The 16135-nt window shown below is 54.8% G+C and overlaps 1 protein-coding gene across 3 annotated transcripts; it reads right to left on the reverse strand.

The window, feature by feature from the left end:
- Positions 1-2: 2 nt before the first annotated feature.
- Positions 3-15185, reverse strand: LOC138815404 (capping protein, Arp2/3 and myosin-I linker protein 2). 3 transcript variants are annotated; one of them, XM_070004774.1, is made up of 39 exons: positions 15097-15185; positions 14751-14842; positions 14603-14653; positions 14212-14274; positions 13961-14085; positions 13758-13849; positions 13558-13628; positions 13367-13440; positions 13152-13227; positions 12984-13072; positions 12778-12872; positions 12611-12697; positions 12413-12525; positions 12246-12323; positions 11588-11664; positions 11399-11503; positions 11135-11204; positions 10923-11004; positions 10716-10812; positions 10572-10629; positions 10282-10454; positions 9959-10121; positions 9778-9879; positions 7032-7160; positions 6835-6948; positions 6520-6680; positions 6359-6446; positions 6011-6148; positions 5546-5612; positions 4879-5114; positions 3959-4059; positions 3513-3876; positions 3308-3430; positions 1374-1410; positions 1154-1225; positions 810-1031; positions 570-650; positions 195-272; positions 3-115 (listed from the first exon to the last, which is right to left on the reverse strand). In XM_070004774.1, exons 1-39 carry the CDS (start codon positions 15134-15136, stop codon positions 3-5), a joined length of 4197 nt encoding a protein of 1398 aa, XP_069860875.1. In that variant the 5' UTR covers positions 15137-15185. The 3 variants fall into 3 exon arrangements, with proteins under 3 accessions (XP_069860875.1, XP_069860876.1, XP_069860877.1); XM_070004775.1 differs by lacking the exon at positions 14212-14274 and having other exon boundaries at positions 12246-12341; XM_070004776.1 differs by lacking the exon at positions 570-650.
- Between the last annotated feature and the right edge of the window lie 950 nt (positions 15186-16135).

Here is a 16135-nt window from a genome sequence, read left to right on the forward strand (position 1 = left end):
GATCAGGGATTGGGGCCGCCGCCTCTTTGGTCTGTGGCTGGGGAGGGTGGGCTCCGCTCAGGGCTTGAGGGCTCGGTGGGCTGTGGGAGCAGAGGCTCGGTTCCAAGACCAGATCCTGTGAAGGGAGAAAGGAAGGGTCAGGGCTGTGCTGAGCAGTCCTGTTACCCTCCCAGCTGGCCCTGGCCCCTTCTTACCTAGGCTTGGGGATGGGGGTGCCTCAAGTTTCGGCCTGCGCTTGAGGACTGGGGAGCGCTGCAGCCGCAGGGGCCGTTCTGAGGGACACAAAGATGGTTGCTGACTGTCTGGACCCAGCCTTTTCCCCCACCTTCAAGCCATGTAAAAGCGTGCACATGCTTTCCCATACTCTGTCCTCCCACCCCTGGCAAAGGTTGCGTTTCATGAGGTAGAGTTAGAGCTAGTAAGGAGAGCTTGCCAAACTCTTACATCCTGATTTCCCTAGTCTTCACGTCACTGTGGCCCCCTCCACCAGGAAGCACCAGGTAGGAAGCCCCAGAGCCCACCCTCCCCCATTTTCTGCACTCAAGCACACGTGGAGGTATCTCCCTCACCAGCAGGGGCCTGGAGCTGGTCCTCATGCACAGACACTGCTCGTCGCCCTGCTGAGAGAGGCCGTGGCCTCAACTGGCCATCTAGGGGAGGCCAGGGTATCAGGGTCTGAGCCCAACAGCTGCTTCCCCCCAGCCCTTGCCTCCCACCTTCAGGGTCCCCAGAGGAGCCGAGTTCCCAGCAGGGACACTTTTCCAGTCCTCAGCCCATGATTGGGATAGGAGAGAGGGGTGCCTGCCTACCTTCATTCCTGGAGCCCAAGCAAGGGTCCTCTGGGAGGCCCAGGATGTCTGGAGAGGGGCTGCCTCTTCGGGGGCTTGGGCTAGGACAAGGAGAAGGGGGACCTGGACCATCCTGTTGGCCCCAACCTCGGCCTCTGAGCTCTGCATTCAGTTGCTGCCCCAGGGTCTTCCAGGTGGTAGACTCAGGCCCATGGCCCCCTGGGCCAGGTCTGCATGAGGAGTCTGCGGGAAGGAAGGTGTCGGTCACAATCTGAGCCCAGCCTAGACATGGGTCTGAGCAATGGTTTGACCCCTTCCTGGCCCATCCCTGCAACTCCCCAACACACGCAGTGGCTCTCACTCACCAGCAGACACAGAGTGAGTGCGAGACTTGATTGAGATGGGAGGAGTCTCCGTGGAACTGTCCATAATGTCACCTGCAAGGGGGGCTGGGGGCTCAGGCACCAGACCTTAGGGATGAGGGCAAGAAAAACCTGACCTCCCCCAGGAGAACACGTGCCTTGGAGACTACCTCTAAGGACACTAGCTCCCCGTAAATGGACTCTTACCCATGGTCCCACTTACCATCTGAGCCAGCTTTCTTGATTTCACCATCTTTGCTCTGTAAGAAAAAAGGCAGTCAAACCCAGGTCCTGCTCCCTTCATTCTAGTCTTGTCCTTTTCTTTGGTCCTTTGGTGATACTGGGGTTTGGACTCAGGACCTCTCTGTTGCTAGGCAGGCATTCTTCCACTTGAGCCATGCCTCCAATGCCTAGTCAGGGTCTTGCTTTACGTAGTGGACAGCCTGGTCTACTTGTGCTTTTCTGTCGATGGGAATGGCAGGTGCATGCCACTGTGCCCAGTCACTGCTTTTCTTATAGCTAGGATAACATGTGCACCACCTTGCCCAGCCATTGGTTTGAGTCTCCATTTTTTTGCCTTTTTTTTTTTTGGCTGGTTGTGGGCTTTGAACTCTGGGTCTGGGCGCTGTCACTCAGCTCTTCAGCTTAAGGGAATGCTCTACCACTTGAGCCATGGATCCAGTTCTGGTTTTCTGGTGGTTAATTAGAGATAAGAGTCTCACAAACTTTTTGTCGGTGTGGGGGGGGGGTATAATTGGGTGGGGGGAGGGGGGTAAAATTGGGTGGGGGGAGGGGGGAGGCGGGGAAGGGAAGTGAAGGGTAAACAAAGGAGGAGGCTGCAATGCTTGGTAAGAAATGTATGCATTATCCTGCCCATGTAATTGTAGCCCCCCTGTACAGTATGTTCTCAAATAAAATAAAATACAATTAAAAAAAAAAAAAAAAAGAGTCTCACAAACTTTCCTGACCAGACTGGCTTTTGAACCATGATCCTCAGATCTCAGCCTCCTGAGTAGCGAGGATTACAGGCGAGTCACCAGCACCTGGTTGAGTCTCCTTTTTTTTTTTTTATGGTTCAGTAGTGGAGTCTGAACTCTGGCCTTGGCACTGTCTCTAAGCTCTTCAGCTCAAGGCTAGCGCCCTACCACTTGAGCCACAGCACCACTTCTGGCTTTTTCTGTTTATGTGGTGCTGAGGAATTGAATTCAGGGCCTCATGCACGCTAGGCAAGCACTCTACCACTGAGCCAACTTCCTAGCCCCTTTCTGGTGTTTAATTGGAGATAATAGTCTCGTGATTTCCGTGCCTGGGCTGGCTTCAAACTGCATTCGATCCTCAGATCTCAGCCTCCTGAATATCTAGGATTACAGGAGTGAGCTATCAGCACCCAGACATGAAAAGCAATTAAGTGGATGGTACATAAGGCTCTACTGGTTTTGTACTAGCACTGGGCTTGTGCTTTTTTGATTAGCTTTTTTGCCCAAGGCTGACATTTCTACCACTTGAGGCACATCTCCACTTCTGGCTTTTTGCTAGCTACTTGGAGATTCGAGTCTTGGGGATTCATCTGTGTAGACTAGCTTCAAACCATGATCCTCCAATCTCAGCTTCCTGAGTAGCCAGGATTACATACATGAGGCACCAGCACCGCCAGCTAGGGCTGTGTACAGTCTTAATAGTGACCTTAACAGGGCAGTTATAGAAGAGAGTCAAGGAAGGCTCAGGAAGCATTGCAGGAATGGCTGAGCAGGAACCTGGTATAACCCATAATACTGCAGGCAGGGCCCCATGAAAGAAGAGCAGTAAGGTCCAAGGTGACTGGAACCAAAGCCAATTAGGACCTTGGAGCAGGGTTAGGAGCCTAGACAGTCTCCAAAGGAAGCTCCTGGAGGACTTGCTGTTTCAAATACAGATGACAAGGTGAGATTTCTGTTACATATGCAGAGAAAGTTCTTTCCCAGAGAAGCACCCTTCTAGTAAGAAGTACCAGTGACCTAGACCAGGGCAGAAGCTGAAAGGGAAGAAAGTTCAATCACTGTTTTTCAGAGAAGAGTGGAACTGACAATTACATCTATGTCATGAGTCTCCTCCATCCTGGTCACAGATGTCACCCACATGCCACCTGCCCCCTCGCTTCACACTTACTCCCCAACTCACTTGCTTCCTCTTGCCTTCGGTGCCCCCGCTGCCCCGGCTTACACCGATCCTCTGCAGCATCACTTGTACCCGCTGTTCAAAGGATGGGGCCAGTTCTGTGTCTCCTCGCTCAAGGGGCCGCCGCTGGGGACAGAGATGCTTAAATCAGGAGAAAGCCCACTGCCTTCTGATGCAGAAAAGCCCACACTCTAGTGCCAGGCCTCACCCTGTCAGGTCTGGCACCCAGTGTTGCTGCTTCCTCTTCAGCAGGCAGTAGAATCATGGAGTAGGCCTTGCTTTCTCGTGTGTAGCGTGGCCGGCTCCTGCGGGCGGGGTCAGGACTGCTGGTGCCCCCCTCAGCTCCTCCAGACTCATCACCACGGCCAGGACGGGGTGGTGGCCGCAGCAAGTCCCCGAGTGTGGTTTTTCTGGCACGAGCAGCTGCCCCAGGGCTGGTCTCTAGATCAGGCCGTGGACCCCTTGTTGAACGAGGCTTCTTAAAGGCAAAAAGGGTGCCCAGCTTCTTGCGAAGTGTTCGGGGAACAGGAGTGGCACCCCCTTCAGTGGCTGGGTCTTCCTCAGGGGCCCAGCTGTGGGGATGATCATCAGTGAGTAGGGCAGTCCACTGGCATCCCTCCCTCCCCTGCCCTCTGGTAACTGCCCCTCACTCACAGGGAATCCTGCTGGATCAGCCTTTTGGAGAAGAATTCCTCCACACCTTCATCCACACGGGCACTGAGCCCATTCCCTTCTTGAGGCAGGGCTGGGGGCACCTAGAAGACCACGAGAGGTCAGGGCTGGAGGCAGCTGTGGTGGCTGCTGTTACCCAGCAGTCGAGCCTGTTTATGCTTCATCCTGAAGCTTGGACCCGTCCTCCCGCTGTCCAGTGTGGGGCAGAGTTCTGGCTTTTACACATTCCCTCCAGCTGCCCACCTTGGTACACACGCCCAGCCTACACCCATTCTTGTCTCACAGAATATCCCATGTCCTGAACCACCTGGCCACTGCCAAGCTAGCACTCCCGGATGTGTGACCCCTGGATCACACATTCCCACTTGCCACCCCATCCGCTCCCAACAGTTCCTGCAGTACCCTCACCCCCACCCCCACCCCACCCGGCAGGCCTGCTGCCGGCTTAGTGGCGCCGGCTGCTGCGTCAGATCCTCGGGGGGCCTTGGCAGGCTCCTCCTCGCTTCATGCCAGTGCCCACTGCCCCTACCAGCACCAACCCCCTCCCCCCAGTTCCCCACACCTCCACCCGCCAGACATGCAGCAGACTCAGGATTGCTCCAGAGGCCTGGCATCTTCCAGTAACCCAGGGGGAGGGGGGACAGCACCTCTCTCCCACATCCACCGGGGTGGTGGGCCACTCCGAGGCGGAGTCTTACACGCAGGCACATCTCGAAGGCCCCGCATGGGCATGGCCTAAGGTGCGGGTGGCCAGGGAAAAGCCAGGACACTACCGTGGCCATGCCACCAAGTGGCCTTGGGGCCCCACAATTCGCCTCTCTGCCCGCCATCATTCCTGAGGAGCGACCGGGTCACCCCCGACCCCAAGTCCAGGAGTCCCGGCGTGGGGGGAGGGCGCTCACCTGGGGGCCCCCCGGCGGCGGGCGGTGGTGGTGCTGGCGGCGTGGCCGCGGCCGGGCACGGGTCGGATGGCGCAGGGGCTGTCCGGACGGTGGCAGGTCCATGCGAGGCAGCGGGCCGGCCGGAGGTCCGGGGGCGGCGGGGCTCGGAGAGCCGCGCGCGGACGGCCCCGCCTGCGGCTCCGCATCTTCCCCGGGAGCCGCCAGCTCGGGGCCCCGCTCCGCTTCTTCAGCAGCACCTGAGGCGGGGGCACGAGAAGAGCAGGAAGCGCCGAGCCCGGGGAGGTGGAAGCGGAGGCGCTAGGGCGGCGGGGGACCCGCCCAGGGCGCGGGGAGGGGCCCGGCGACGCCGCCCGCCCCTCCCCCGCTGCCGCTGTCCGTGGTGCTGAGCGCGGCCGCGAGTGCGCGCGGCGCCAAGCATGCGCGTCCCGGGGCTGGGAAAAGAGGAGGGGGAGGCCGGGGAGAAGTGTCCTGGCCTTGATCTACTCAGGTACCACCGGATACTGGCCGCAGCAGACCCCAGCTTTGCCAGTTGCATCGGGTCTTGCCCGGCCTGGCCCACGCAGGAGTTTAGGGAGTACCCGGGACAGGCCAAATGAGTGTCTAACCGTGCCCAGGTCCAGAGGAGCTTCTGCCCATTTAGGTAAACTTCCCAGGGGCCCCGACTTACTGTGGAGGAAAGGGACTAGGTGAAGACAGTGGCTGGCCTCGGGCCATTTCCCAGAGGGACTGTCATCCTGGTGGGAAAGGAACGACCTCAGTTAGGTTGGGCAGAGGTGAACTGCTTCGTCTTCTTCTTTTTTTCTTTTTTTTGGTTGTTGGTGGTGGTAGTCATAGGGCTTGAACTCGGCCTGGGCGCTATCCCTGAGCTTTTTTCTCTCAAGGAGAGTGCTCTGCCACTTTGAGCCACGGCACCATGGTTTTCTGGTAATTAATTAGAAATAAAAGTCTCACAGACTTTCCTGCCTGGACTGGCTTTGAACCTTGATTCTCAGATCTCAGTCTCCTGAGTAGCTAGGATACCAGGGATGAGCCACCAGCGCCCAGCTCTGAGGAACTATTTCTCATTTCCCATTCCCCAAAGCAAGAGAGAAGATGTGAAGTTTTAGACTTGGAATTGTGGGACCACTTATACCTTCCTTTCTTCCTCTTCCTTCTTCTCCAGGAAAAAAAGACCTTCCAATTCCCCAGGCCCAAAGGGGCTAAGCTCTCCACTCACCGCCGGCCGGGTAGGGGGCATCGTTACTGGTGCTTGCTTAGCCAGACTTTCCACCTGCAATATAAGGCCACGCAAAGATGTACCCCTGGGCTACCTGACGCCAGAAGATATTGAAGGGTCCATGCAAAGCAGATGGCCAGATCAGTGTGTGTGTATGTGTGTGTGTGTGTGTGTGTGTGTGTGTGTGTGTGTGTGTGTGTGTGTGTGTGTGTGTGTGTGTGTGTGTGTGTGCGCACGCGCGCATAGCTAGTTCCCCCTCCTCACCAGTTGATCCCGGGCTGCACTCAGACCCATCAGAGCCTGAGCCACAATGCTCTCTGCCAGGGTCCCTGTGATGGACAGCCTCATGTCCCTGAGGGCAGTAGAGGCAATGTTAGTGTAATGGCTCTGCCTAGCCTTGTCCAGCCCAGCCCCACCCAGCCTACTTGAGCCTGGTGAAGGCATCTTGTAGAAGTTGCTCTGGAAGCAGTTCTGGGAGGCCACTTGAGACCACCAGGACCTTTTCTAGCTGCTCTCTCCAGCCGGGTTCCTGTAGCATCCGTGAGCAGAGGCTCTTGGTTGTGTCCAGTGTGGCCTGAGTGAAGTTCTGGACACAGATTACAGTATGGTGAGCATGTGGCTAGGGCCACGGCACCTTAGCTTGAGACTAGAAGCCCCTACAGAGAGTATCACAGACTTCTATAGGATGGGGGTCAAGTCTACATATGGAGGTGGAGTTGGGGATATAAGCATCATCTTACCTGGATGTCCTGACAGCAGATCTCACCCACCTGTTCCAGGAGGCTGTCCAGCTTTTGCTGGAGCTGCCAGTGATGGCTTGGGGAACTCCCAGCCTCATATAAAATTGGAAGAATCTGAGGGCCAAGGAAGAGAGGGTTGCAAGTTCACAGGTGACTAAGAGGGGAGAGGTCCTCCCAGTGGGAGAGGGAGTGCTCACGCTGAGAGAGAAGTTGGCATTCTGAATGGCATCCTCAGCTTGGCGCACGGCAGCTTCACCCTGGGGCCCAGCCCCACAGCCCAGCAGCTCCACATGCTCCTGAACCGACTGACACAATTCATTCACTTCCTGAGGAGGACATTAGGGATCAGCCCCAGTTCTCTCCCACACTCCGTGATTCTGCCTGTCTCTTCCCAGGGTCTCTGACAGGATGGGTAAAGTCCTGAAGCCCCACAGTCAGGCCAGCTGTTTAGGAACCCTGTTTGTTCAAGAAGGGAGAACAGTACCTCTTCCTTTTGGTCATTTTAGGGACTTGATACTTCCTAAGTACCCAGACCAGGAAGAAAAGAATATGTCTATGTATTTTATATATATATATATATATATATATATACACACATATATATATATATATATACATATATACATACATAAATACACAAGAACACACACCTACAGATAGTGAACATGAATGTAGTTGTAGTTGTGAGACTGGGAGGATGAGAAAGGAAGAGGAAAAGACAATGATGGAAGACAAATAATATTGAAAAATAAATCTATATATGAAGAGACAATAAAGGAAAGTCATTGAAGCTGTAGAACAATATGAAGATAGGGGAATCAGGAAAGAGAGAGCAATAGATAAGATTAATTTGACTAAATGATAACATATGCTCATGGGAATTACCATGGTGAAACCCTTTTACGTTAATATATGTGAACAAAAGCATAACTAGAGGGGCTGGGAAGGTGGCTCAGTGGTAGAATTCTTGCCTTGCATGCATGAGGCCCTTGGTTCGATTCCTCAGCACTACATAAACAGAAAAAGCCGGAAGTGGGGCTGAGGCTCAAGTGATAGAGCGCTAGTCTACAACTGAAGAGCTGAGGGACAGCGCCCAGGCCCAGAGTTCAGGCTCCACACGGACCAAAAAAAAAAAAAAGCATAACTAGAAAGTAAAACAAGCAATGTTAAGGACTGGCACCAGTGGGGAGAGAGAGAGGCAATGGCAGAGGTGAATGAAGTTGAGTGTGGTTCAAGCACTTCAAGAATAGTGAAACTTGTAGAAATTTTAATTAGAAACCAGGCCTGCCAGGTCTGGCTTTGAACCGTGATCCTTAGCCTCCTGAGTAGCTAGGATTACAGGTGTGAGCCACCGGCACACACACACACACACACACACACACACACACACACACACACACACACACACACACACACACACACACACACACACACACACACACACACACACACACACACACACACACACACACACACACACACACAGAAAAGACATTCTGACAATGCATGGAGGCTCATACTTGTAATCCCAGCTCAGAGGGAAGAGGATTGAGATTCAAGTAAAAAGTAAAAAGTTCAGGGAGACCCCTCCATCTCAACAAAGAAGCCAGGATTGGTGGTACATGCCTCCATTCTAGGTACATGGGAAAAGGATAGAGGTTTGAGGCTAGGTAGCCCCAGATAAAAACATAAGATCATCTGAAAAACAACAAAAACCTAAAAGGGCTAGGGGAATGGATTGAATGGTAGAGGTCCTGAGTTCAATCTCTAATAAACAAAAAATAGTAAAAGCTGTCTACTGTTCAAATAGTGGATGTGGGGGGGGGCCTCGGGGGGGGGGGGAGGAGCTAGGATCCATAGAGATGGAACCTAGGAAGCAAAGGTTGGTTGGGGTGAGGAGTGAATGCTTGAGAAACAGTCCAGGGGAGAGAGCAAGGAGGACTGCGAGGACCGCAATGAGGCCAGGAGGAACTTGGAAGAACACTTAAATCTTTGCTCACATACTTGATGACTGTGGGCATCAGGGAAATTGGGTTCCTGAGTAGAGAAATGAATTTGGGAGAGATGCTCACTTGGAGAGGTACAGTGAATAAAACCTCCACAGCATGTGTGGATCTAGCTGTCTGGGCTCTGAAATTTAGAAAAGTGGGAACAGGGATGGGAATGTGGCTTAGTGATCGAGTGCTTGGCTAGCACATATGAAGCCCTGGGTGCGATTCCTCAGTATCACATAAACAAGCAAGCAAACAAAAAGTCAGAAGTGGTACTGTGGTTCAAGTGGTAGAGCACTAGCCTTGAGCCAAAGAAACTCAGGGACAGTGCCCAGGTCCTGAGTTCCAAGCTCCAGCACTGGAGAAAAACAGTAGAGGGAGGTCATGTCAGGGGGGACCTCCTGGCTACACAAGAGGACAGCAGAGAGAGGAGGGGAGCCCTGGGAATGGGAAATCAGAGATGAGGCTACAATTTGGAAGGTATGTTTTTTTTGTTTTCTGTTTTTGTCAGTCGTGGGGCTTGAACCCTGGGCCTGGGCGCTGTCCCTCAGCTCTTCAGCTCAAGGCTAGCACTCTACCACTTGAGCCAAAACGCTACTTCCAGTTTTCTGAGTGGTTTATTGGAGATAAAGAGTCTCACAGACTTTTGTTCCCTGGCTGGCTTTGAACTGTGATCCTCAGATCTCAGCCTCCTGAGTAGCTAGGATTACAGGTGTGAGCCATTGGCGCCCAGCCAATTTGGAAGTTTGAAAACACTTCCTTTTTATTAGGAGGGCCCGATAACAAGCTTGAAAGTAAAGCAGCCCCTGGTGCTATCTGGGGAGCTATTTTAGGTGCAGTTGGTGGTCTGCAGTCCAAAGTCAGGGAATTGTCTAGCAGAGACCTCAAAGATGTTAGTCTCACCTCTACACGTCTCCCTGGGTACTCAAAGTTGGGGAGAGGTGACACTGACCTGTTCTAATCGGTCGGAGACCAGACCTAAAGGTTCAAGGTGGGATGTACGATTTGAGGAGACAGGGTCTGTGCGGTTGTTCCTCAAGAGGCAGGCTTGGATCTGGGGGCAAAGGATATTGAGAACTGGCAGGGGGCAGAGCCACAATGGAGGGAAGGGCAGGGGAGGAGGTGGCCCTCACTTGATTTACTGCACGTGCTGTCAATTCTGGGCGGCTGCGCTGTGCCTGGGTCACGTCCATCAGTGGCAGAGGCATGGACTTCAGGCTGTGGTTCTGTTCCAGGGCCTGAGCCACATCCAGCAGGCCCACAGCAGATGTGTGGTTCCGGTCCCAGATCACAGACCTGAGCGAGATGGGCCTTGAGTCCCCAAGAAGCCCCCTCCAGATTCCACCCAATCCGCTGACCTAATGCATTTGTTCAGCTGCACTGCCTGCTCCAACTCTGCCTTCCACTCCTATTGGTCCCCGATGACCCCGCCCATCCCTTTGATGACCCAGCCCACCGGAGCCTAGTGTTGACTCGCAGTGCTTTGGCTAGCATCTTGGCTCCTGCATCCCCCATGGCGTTGCCACTGATATCCAGAGCTGTCAAGTTCGGATTGGTGCCCAGAGCCTGGAGCAGGACGCTGGCGCCCAGCTTCAGCCGTGACTCAGCCACAGATAGGGATTGCAGAGGCTGGGGTTAAGACAAAGGTTAGCAAGGAGGGCAGGTCACAGGGTTGGAGGAAGCAAGAGTGAGAAAAAGCCAAAAGTGTCCATTGCTTCAGGGCCCCACAAGGTCCTGTGAACTTACACAGTCATCATCCTGCATAAGCTGGACGATCCGGTGCAGAACGTCATCTAAGGTCTCCCTGCGGGCAGGGACTGCTGTTGAAGGCAGGGGACCAGGGTGGGTAGGGTGCTATCTGGGAGGATCAGGGATGAGTTGGGGGCTCACTTGCACCGGACGTTGAAGTTCCTTCCAAGTGCCACATGTTTCAGGGACCGACTCCTCCCAATGGCCAGCACCAGAGTCACCATGTCTGAGCCGAAACCTGAGGGGTGGGGCGTGGCTAGGGCGATGCCCAAAGCAGAGGCTGTAGTAGCTGGGTGGGGATTAGCGACTGGGTGGATAATGGGAGGATGGACTCCCTGGTGGCCTCACCATTATCCGCCAGATCCAAGGAACTCACAGCACCTGCATCACACACTAAGTCTTGTATCACCTGGGCACCCGCTGAGCGCAGCTGGAGTGAAGGAAGGCCAAACAGGTCATGATGGGGAGGGGCACGTAGTGAACAGGCCGGCTCCCTCCCCTCCCCCCCACTACTTCCAATGTGTGGGCACACCAACTCACACTTAGAACACAGCACTCACCTCACAAGCACTGAGGTCCAAGTGTAGGTTGCAGATGTGTGTGTTGAGTGCAAGGCCATCTAACAGGGCCCTGAGGAAGAATGTCATGGGAGGTGGTGGGAGCTGGGAAGGAGGGCCCCATGGTGCCACCAAATACCACAAAAGTCAGGACCAGGACTTAGGGGAGGTTGTGAGTGAGAGAGGAATGGGGTGAGGTCCCAGAGGACCTCAAGGTGGTGGCCACACCTGTGGGTACATGGCCAGGCCAGGGGTAAGGAGACTCACCTGAGTGCATCAGAAGGCAACTTGCAGCCTGCCAGGCTCAGGTGCCGAAGCATCCCTGCCTGGCTGAGGAAAAGCTTCAGCGCAGCAGGCTGGGCCCGGGACTTCCTAGGGTGGAAAGCAGGAGGAAGGATGTAAGCACAGGCCTTTCTCAGCAGCCTCCCCAGCTCTGACAGTCCCAGTCGCCCTTACATGCGGGAGAAGATGTTCCTTGAAGCGTCCAGGTGGGTGAGCCTGGCACAACAGCCACAGGACAGTGCGGCAAAGAGCTGTGGGAAGAAGGTGCTGGTTACATCTGCAGAGCCCTTTCTCTTCTTTTTTTTTTTTTTTTTTTGGGGGGGGGGGTGTCCGGTCGTGGGGCCTGAACTCTGGGCCTGGGTGCTGTCCCTCAGCTCTTCAGCACTCTACCACTTGAGCCACAGAGCCACTTCCAGCTTTTTTCTTTTTGTTTATGTGGTGCTGAGGAATCGAACCCAGGGCCTCAGGCATGCAAGGCAAGCGCTCTACCACTGAACCACCTTTCCAGCCCCACCCTTTCTTTTTTTTTTTGGGGGGGGGGTCCGGTCGTGGGGCCTGAACTCTGGGCCTGGGCGCTGTCCCTCAGCCCTTCACCTCAAGGCTAGCATTCTACCACTTGAGCCACAGCACCACTTCAGGCTTTTTTCTTTTTTTTTGCTTACGTGGTGCTGAGGAATCGAACCCAGGGCCTCAGGCATGCAAGGCAAGTGCTCTACCACTGAGCCACCTTCCCAGCCCCAGCCCCACCCTTTCTGTTCTATAGGCCACCCTGTCTAGGCTAACAACCTCCCACCAGCTAGTCCCCCACCCCCACTCTTGACCAACCTCTTACCATGTCCAATGCGGTGTCAGTTCCTGCAAGATTCAGGAACGCCAGAACATTAGGATGGCTCAGGAAACTATAGAGACCCTGGTGGGAGGATGAGGGCTTTGAGGAGTTAGGAATCATCTTAGTGCTTTGGGTCACTCCAGTCTCAGATCCTGAAGACCACCACTCACCCCACTGTCCTCAGAGGCTCCCAGAGCCCCAGGATTCCCAGAAATGTCCAGGTGGGTCAAGGTAGAGTCAAAGGCAGCATTGGTGGCCAGTGCCTGGCCCAGAGCCCGCATTCCTGGAGGTGGACGAGGGTGTGTCTCAATAATCCCGCAGACCCCTTATAATTATTACCCTCTCTACCCTATTATCACCCAGCTCACCTCGTGGAGTCAACCCTGTCTGTGCTAGGTTGAGTTTCCTCAAAGCTCCTGGACGACATACTAGATGTCTGCTAAGTGCAGCCATACCTGGGGATGGGGAAGCTCTGTAAGACTCGTCTCTTCCAGCTAGCTGCCTTTCTCAATCCCCAGGCTCAGCCGTATTATACCTCTGTCATCCAGCAGATTTCCAGCCAGGCTAAGCTCCCGCAACCCAGAGTTGGAGTGTCTTGTCAATATCTGAGCCAGTCTCCGGACAAAATCTCTGAGGACCAAGACCCCAGGCATGATACTCTGATCCTGGCTTTCCCAAGTGCTCCCCAGATCACTAGCCCCCAATCCCAAGCCCCACCCTTCCCTCATAGGCCCTCTTCACCCTCTCAGTCCACAGGTTTCCAGCACCAACTCCTCCAGGTGGGACGACTGACTCATCATGTGCAGAATCTGTTCTGAGACCTCGAGGCTCTGAGACCAGAAGGCCATGACTCTCAGCAGGTTGTACCTTGGCCCTCACGCCCTTAGCCCTCCCTGCACTCTACCTCACCAGCTTCATGTCCACACAGGAAAGGCGCCGGAACCATCGATTGTAGGACAGGGCAGCCACACTCAAAGCCAGATCCCTGGATGAGGGGCAGAGCAGGGGGACAGCTCAGGGCCTCAGGCCAGATCTTAGACCCAGCATTCCCTCCTTGGAGGCCAAGGCCCAGAAGCATGAGTGTAAGAGTCCTCCTGTCCTCCCAATTCTGGAAGGCCTCGCACCGGCTGCCAAGGTGGCTGAAATCTCCCAGGCAGAAATGGCGGCAGCCCTGACGATGGTAGATGGTGTCTATATCCTGGGTGGGGAAAAAAAGTGTTCATCGCTAGTGTGGAGCCATGAAGGATAAAGAGAGGCACAACACACATGGGAACCAGATGTCTCCAGAGTCTCCCAGAAAAGTTCCTACTCTTACCCACTGAATCTCCTCTTGGAAAGGGAAGCCATTGTAGTCACACAGAGCCTCATATGTCTTCAAGAAGCCACCTGGGGAGGTGCCAGGGATATGATGGAGGGAAAAACAAAAAATGCAAGTTGGGAGATCAGACTAAATAGTGGCCATGATCCAAGTAGCTTTGCTTAGCTTGGGAGCCCTCCCAACTCTAAGGGCCTTACCGCAGGGACTGCTGGGTGCTGTGGGCTCTGAGGAATTGCTTCTCTCCAGCCGAGCCAGCATTGAAGGAGGGGTGGGCTTTCGGAAAAGCTTCCTGGGGATGGAATAAAGGAGAAGGGGCAAGGGATTTCTAGAACTTCAGTGCTCCTTTGGAGTGCTTCCTGCTTCCCGCTTCCCTCCACCCCTTGAAGTAGCCAGGCCTCACCCAAGGGTCGAGTGAGGGAAGGCTTTTTTGATAGCAGCAGCTACATGTTGGGCCAGCTGTTCCACAGCAGCCACACCAGGAAACTCCAAGACCAGGTCAGGTAGGGACTCTAGTTCAAAAGTAACCTGGGGAGAGGAGAGTTGTTGGGCTTTGGCTCCATGTGTAGGGTCTGGTGTCCCTTCTAGAGCTCCATGTGTCGGAGGATGAAGACTAAACCATCCTATGGGTAAAGGTGGGGTACCACGTCTCACCTGTGGAGGTGTCTCCTGAAGCACCATGGCCTGGACTTCCAGATAGCTGAATGTACAGTCCACCTAGATTGCAACCAAGCCCCCGAGCCTCACCCTCACGGAAACCCAGGGCCTTTTGTTGTGGTGGTTGAGACATGGCTTCTCTGTGTAGCCTAGGCTGCCTCCGTCAGTGGTGGAATTACAGATCTACACCATCACACTGGCCTACAAGTTCAGTTTTTGTGCAGCCTGAAGTCTAGAGCCAGCCCAACTCAGATTCCCCCTCCTGTCTGCTGCTGGGAGCCCAGAAGGGAAAGGAAACCCCCTGCAGATGGAGCCCCTTGCTAAGGAAGATGCTGGAGAGTAAAAGGTGAGGAGGAAATGGGGTGGGTGAGCAGGCCCTGGGACTCACCCTCAGTGGGAGGCAAGTGTGCAGCAGGTAGGCCCTCCATCTCAGCAGGGCCTGGGGGAGACAGAGGCTGATACTCCGGACAAAGCAAGAGGCTATGGGCTGGGCCCTCACCACCCCGCCCTTTGGGGTCTGCTCCTGCCCACCGTACCAAGACATGACTTTGCTCAGCACCCTGCTGAGGTAGCCAGGTTTTAAGCAGCAGCTCCACCTCCTTGGGCCACAGGAATCTGGTGATCTCACCTGAGGAAGGACAAGCTGCTGGGAATTTGGGCCCATAAGGGCCATTCCTTGCCTACTGTCTGTGCCAGGAAAGCTGTGAGGTAGCAGGAGCCATAGGTTAGCCAGGAAGGAGTAGATGGGGGTGAGGGGTTCTAGGTCACAGGAAGAGCAAAGAAAAGCTTTGATGAGAACTCCGGGATGCTGAGCCAACCTCTAAGGTTTGGGGCCTGAGCTGTCTCCTCACAGTCAAATGGGCAGAATGGGCTTGGGCTTACCTCGGAGCTCACTGGGTATGTCGTCGGGGTTCTGGGCCATAGAATTGGCCAGGCCCGGATGGCCTAACGAGCTAGGGCGGGAAGGAGCAGCCAGCCAAGGCCCCCACACACAGGAAGCTTGGCAGAGGGCCTCACGGCAGCCACCTGCTCCTCTAGCAGCGGAAAGTGCACGCAGCTTCCTGCCTGCCACACTCCTGGGCCCGGCCCCTCCCTGCCACAGCCTCTTGGGCCAAGATCTCGCCTGGGCTCAGCTCGGGGTTGTGGGAGGAAGGAGAGTCTTAGTTGCCCACCCACCCTATCATGCAGGAGCTCTTCTGCCAGCGTACATACGGAGGTGAAGAGGGGGAGGGGAGTAGGGTGGGGGCCACTCATCTTGTGTGCCGCTCCCTACTTTCATCCCGCCCCGCAGGGTCTGCCGTGAACACCAGGGGGCGCCGTCCGCTTGGGGAATCCCAAGCGGCCCACCCCTCCCACGGCCAGGCTAGCGAAGCGGGCAGGTGCCCAGGGGAGGGAGGGGCACTGCGGGGCACAGGTCCTGTCCTGCTGTTCTGAATCTAGGGTCCATGACTTCGGCAGGGACTGAGTGCTGCCCCGAGACTCTTTGTGCTAAAGGTTAGTTCTCTATCACTTGAGCCACAGCACAACTTTTGGCTTTTTCTGAGTAGTTTGAGTTTCATGGATTTTTCCCCAGCTGTGTCTCCTGAGTAGCTAGGATTACAGCTGTGAGCCATCAGTACCCAGCTTCAGTTCTTTTTTTTTTTTTGGTTGGTCATGGCGGCTTGCACTCTGGGCTTTGGTGCTGTCCCTGAGCTCTTCAGCTCAAGGTGAGTGCTCTACCACTTGAGCCACAGTGCCACTTCTGGTTTTCTGGAGATAAAGAGTCTCATGGACTTTCCGTCTGGGTTGGCTTTGAACTGTGATCCTCCGATCTTAGCCTCCTGACTATCAAGGATTTCAGACATGAGCCACCAGCACCTGGCTTCAGTTCCTTTTTGTAAGCAGGAGCTATTAACTTATTAAGAGTGTCACTCCAGGGCCG

Source organism: Dipodomys merriami, unplaced genomic scaffold, assembly GCF_024711535.1.
Source record: "Dipodomys merriami isolate MVZ:Mamm:240054 unplaced genomic scaffold, mDipMer1.0.p SCAF_64, whole genome shotgun sequence".
Lineage (NCBI taxonomy): Eukaryota > Metazoa > Chordata > Mammalia > Rodentia > Heteromyidae > Dipodomys > Dipodomys merriami.

Excerpts from the sequence above, each read along its gene's own strand:
- LOC138815404 (XM_070004774.1), bottom strand. The coding sequence starts at position 15,136 with ATGGCCCAGAACCCCGACGACATACCCAGTGAGCTCCGAG. Across the intron at positions 6,949-7,031 it reads ATGCCAACTTCTCTCTCAGC|ATTCTTCCAATTTTATATGA; the intron begins GTGAGCACTCCC and ends CTTGGCCCTCAG. Across the intron at positions 1,032-1,153 it reads CACTCACTCTGTGTCTGCTG|ACTCCTCATGCAGACCTGGC; the intron begins GTGAGTGAGAGC and ends TCCTTCCCGCAG.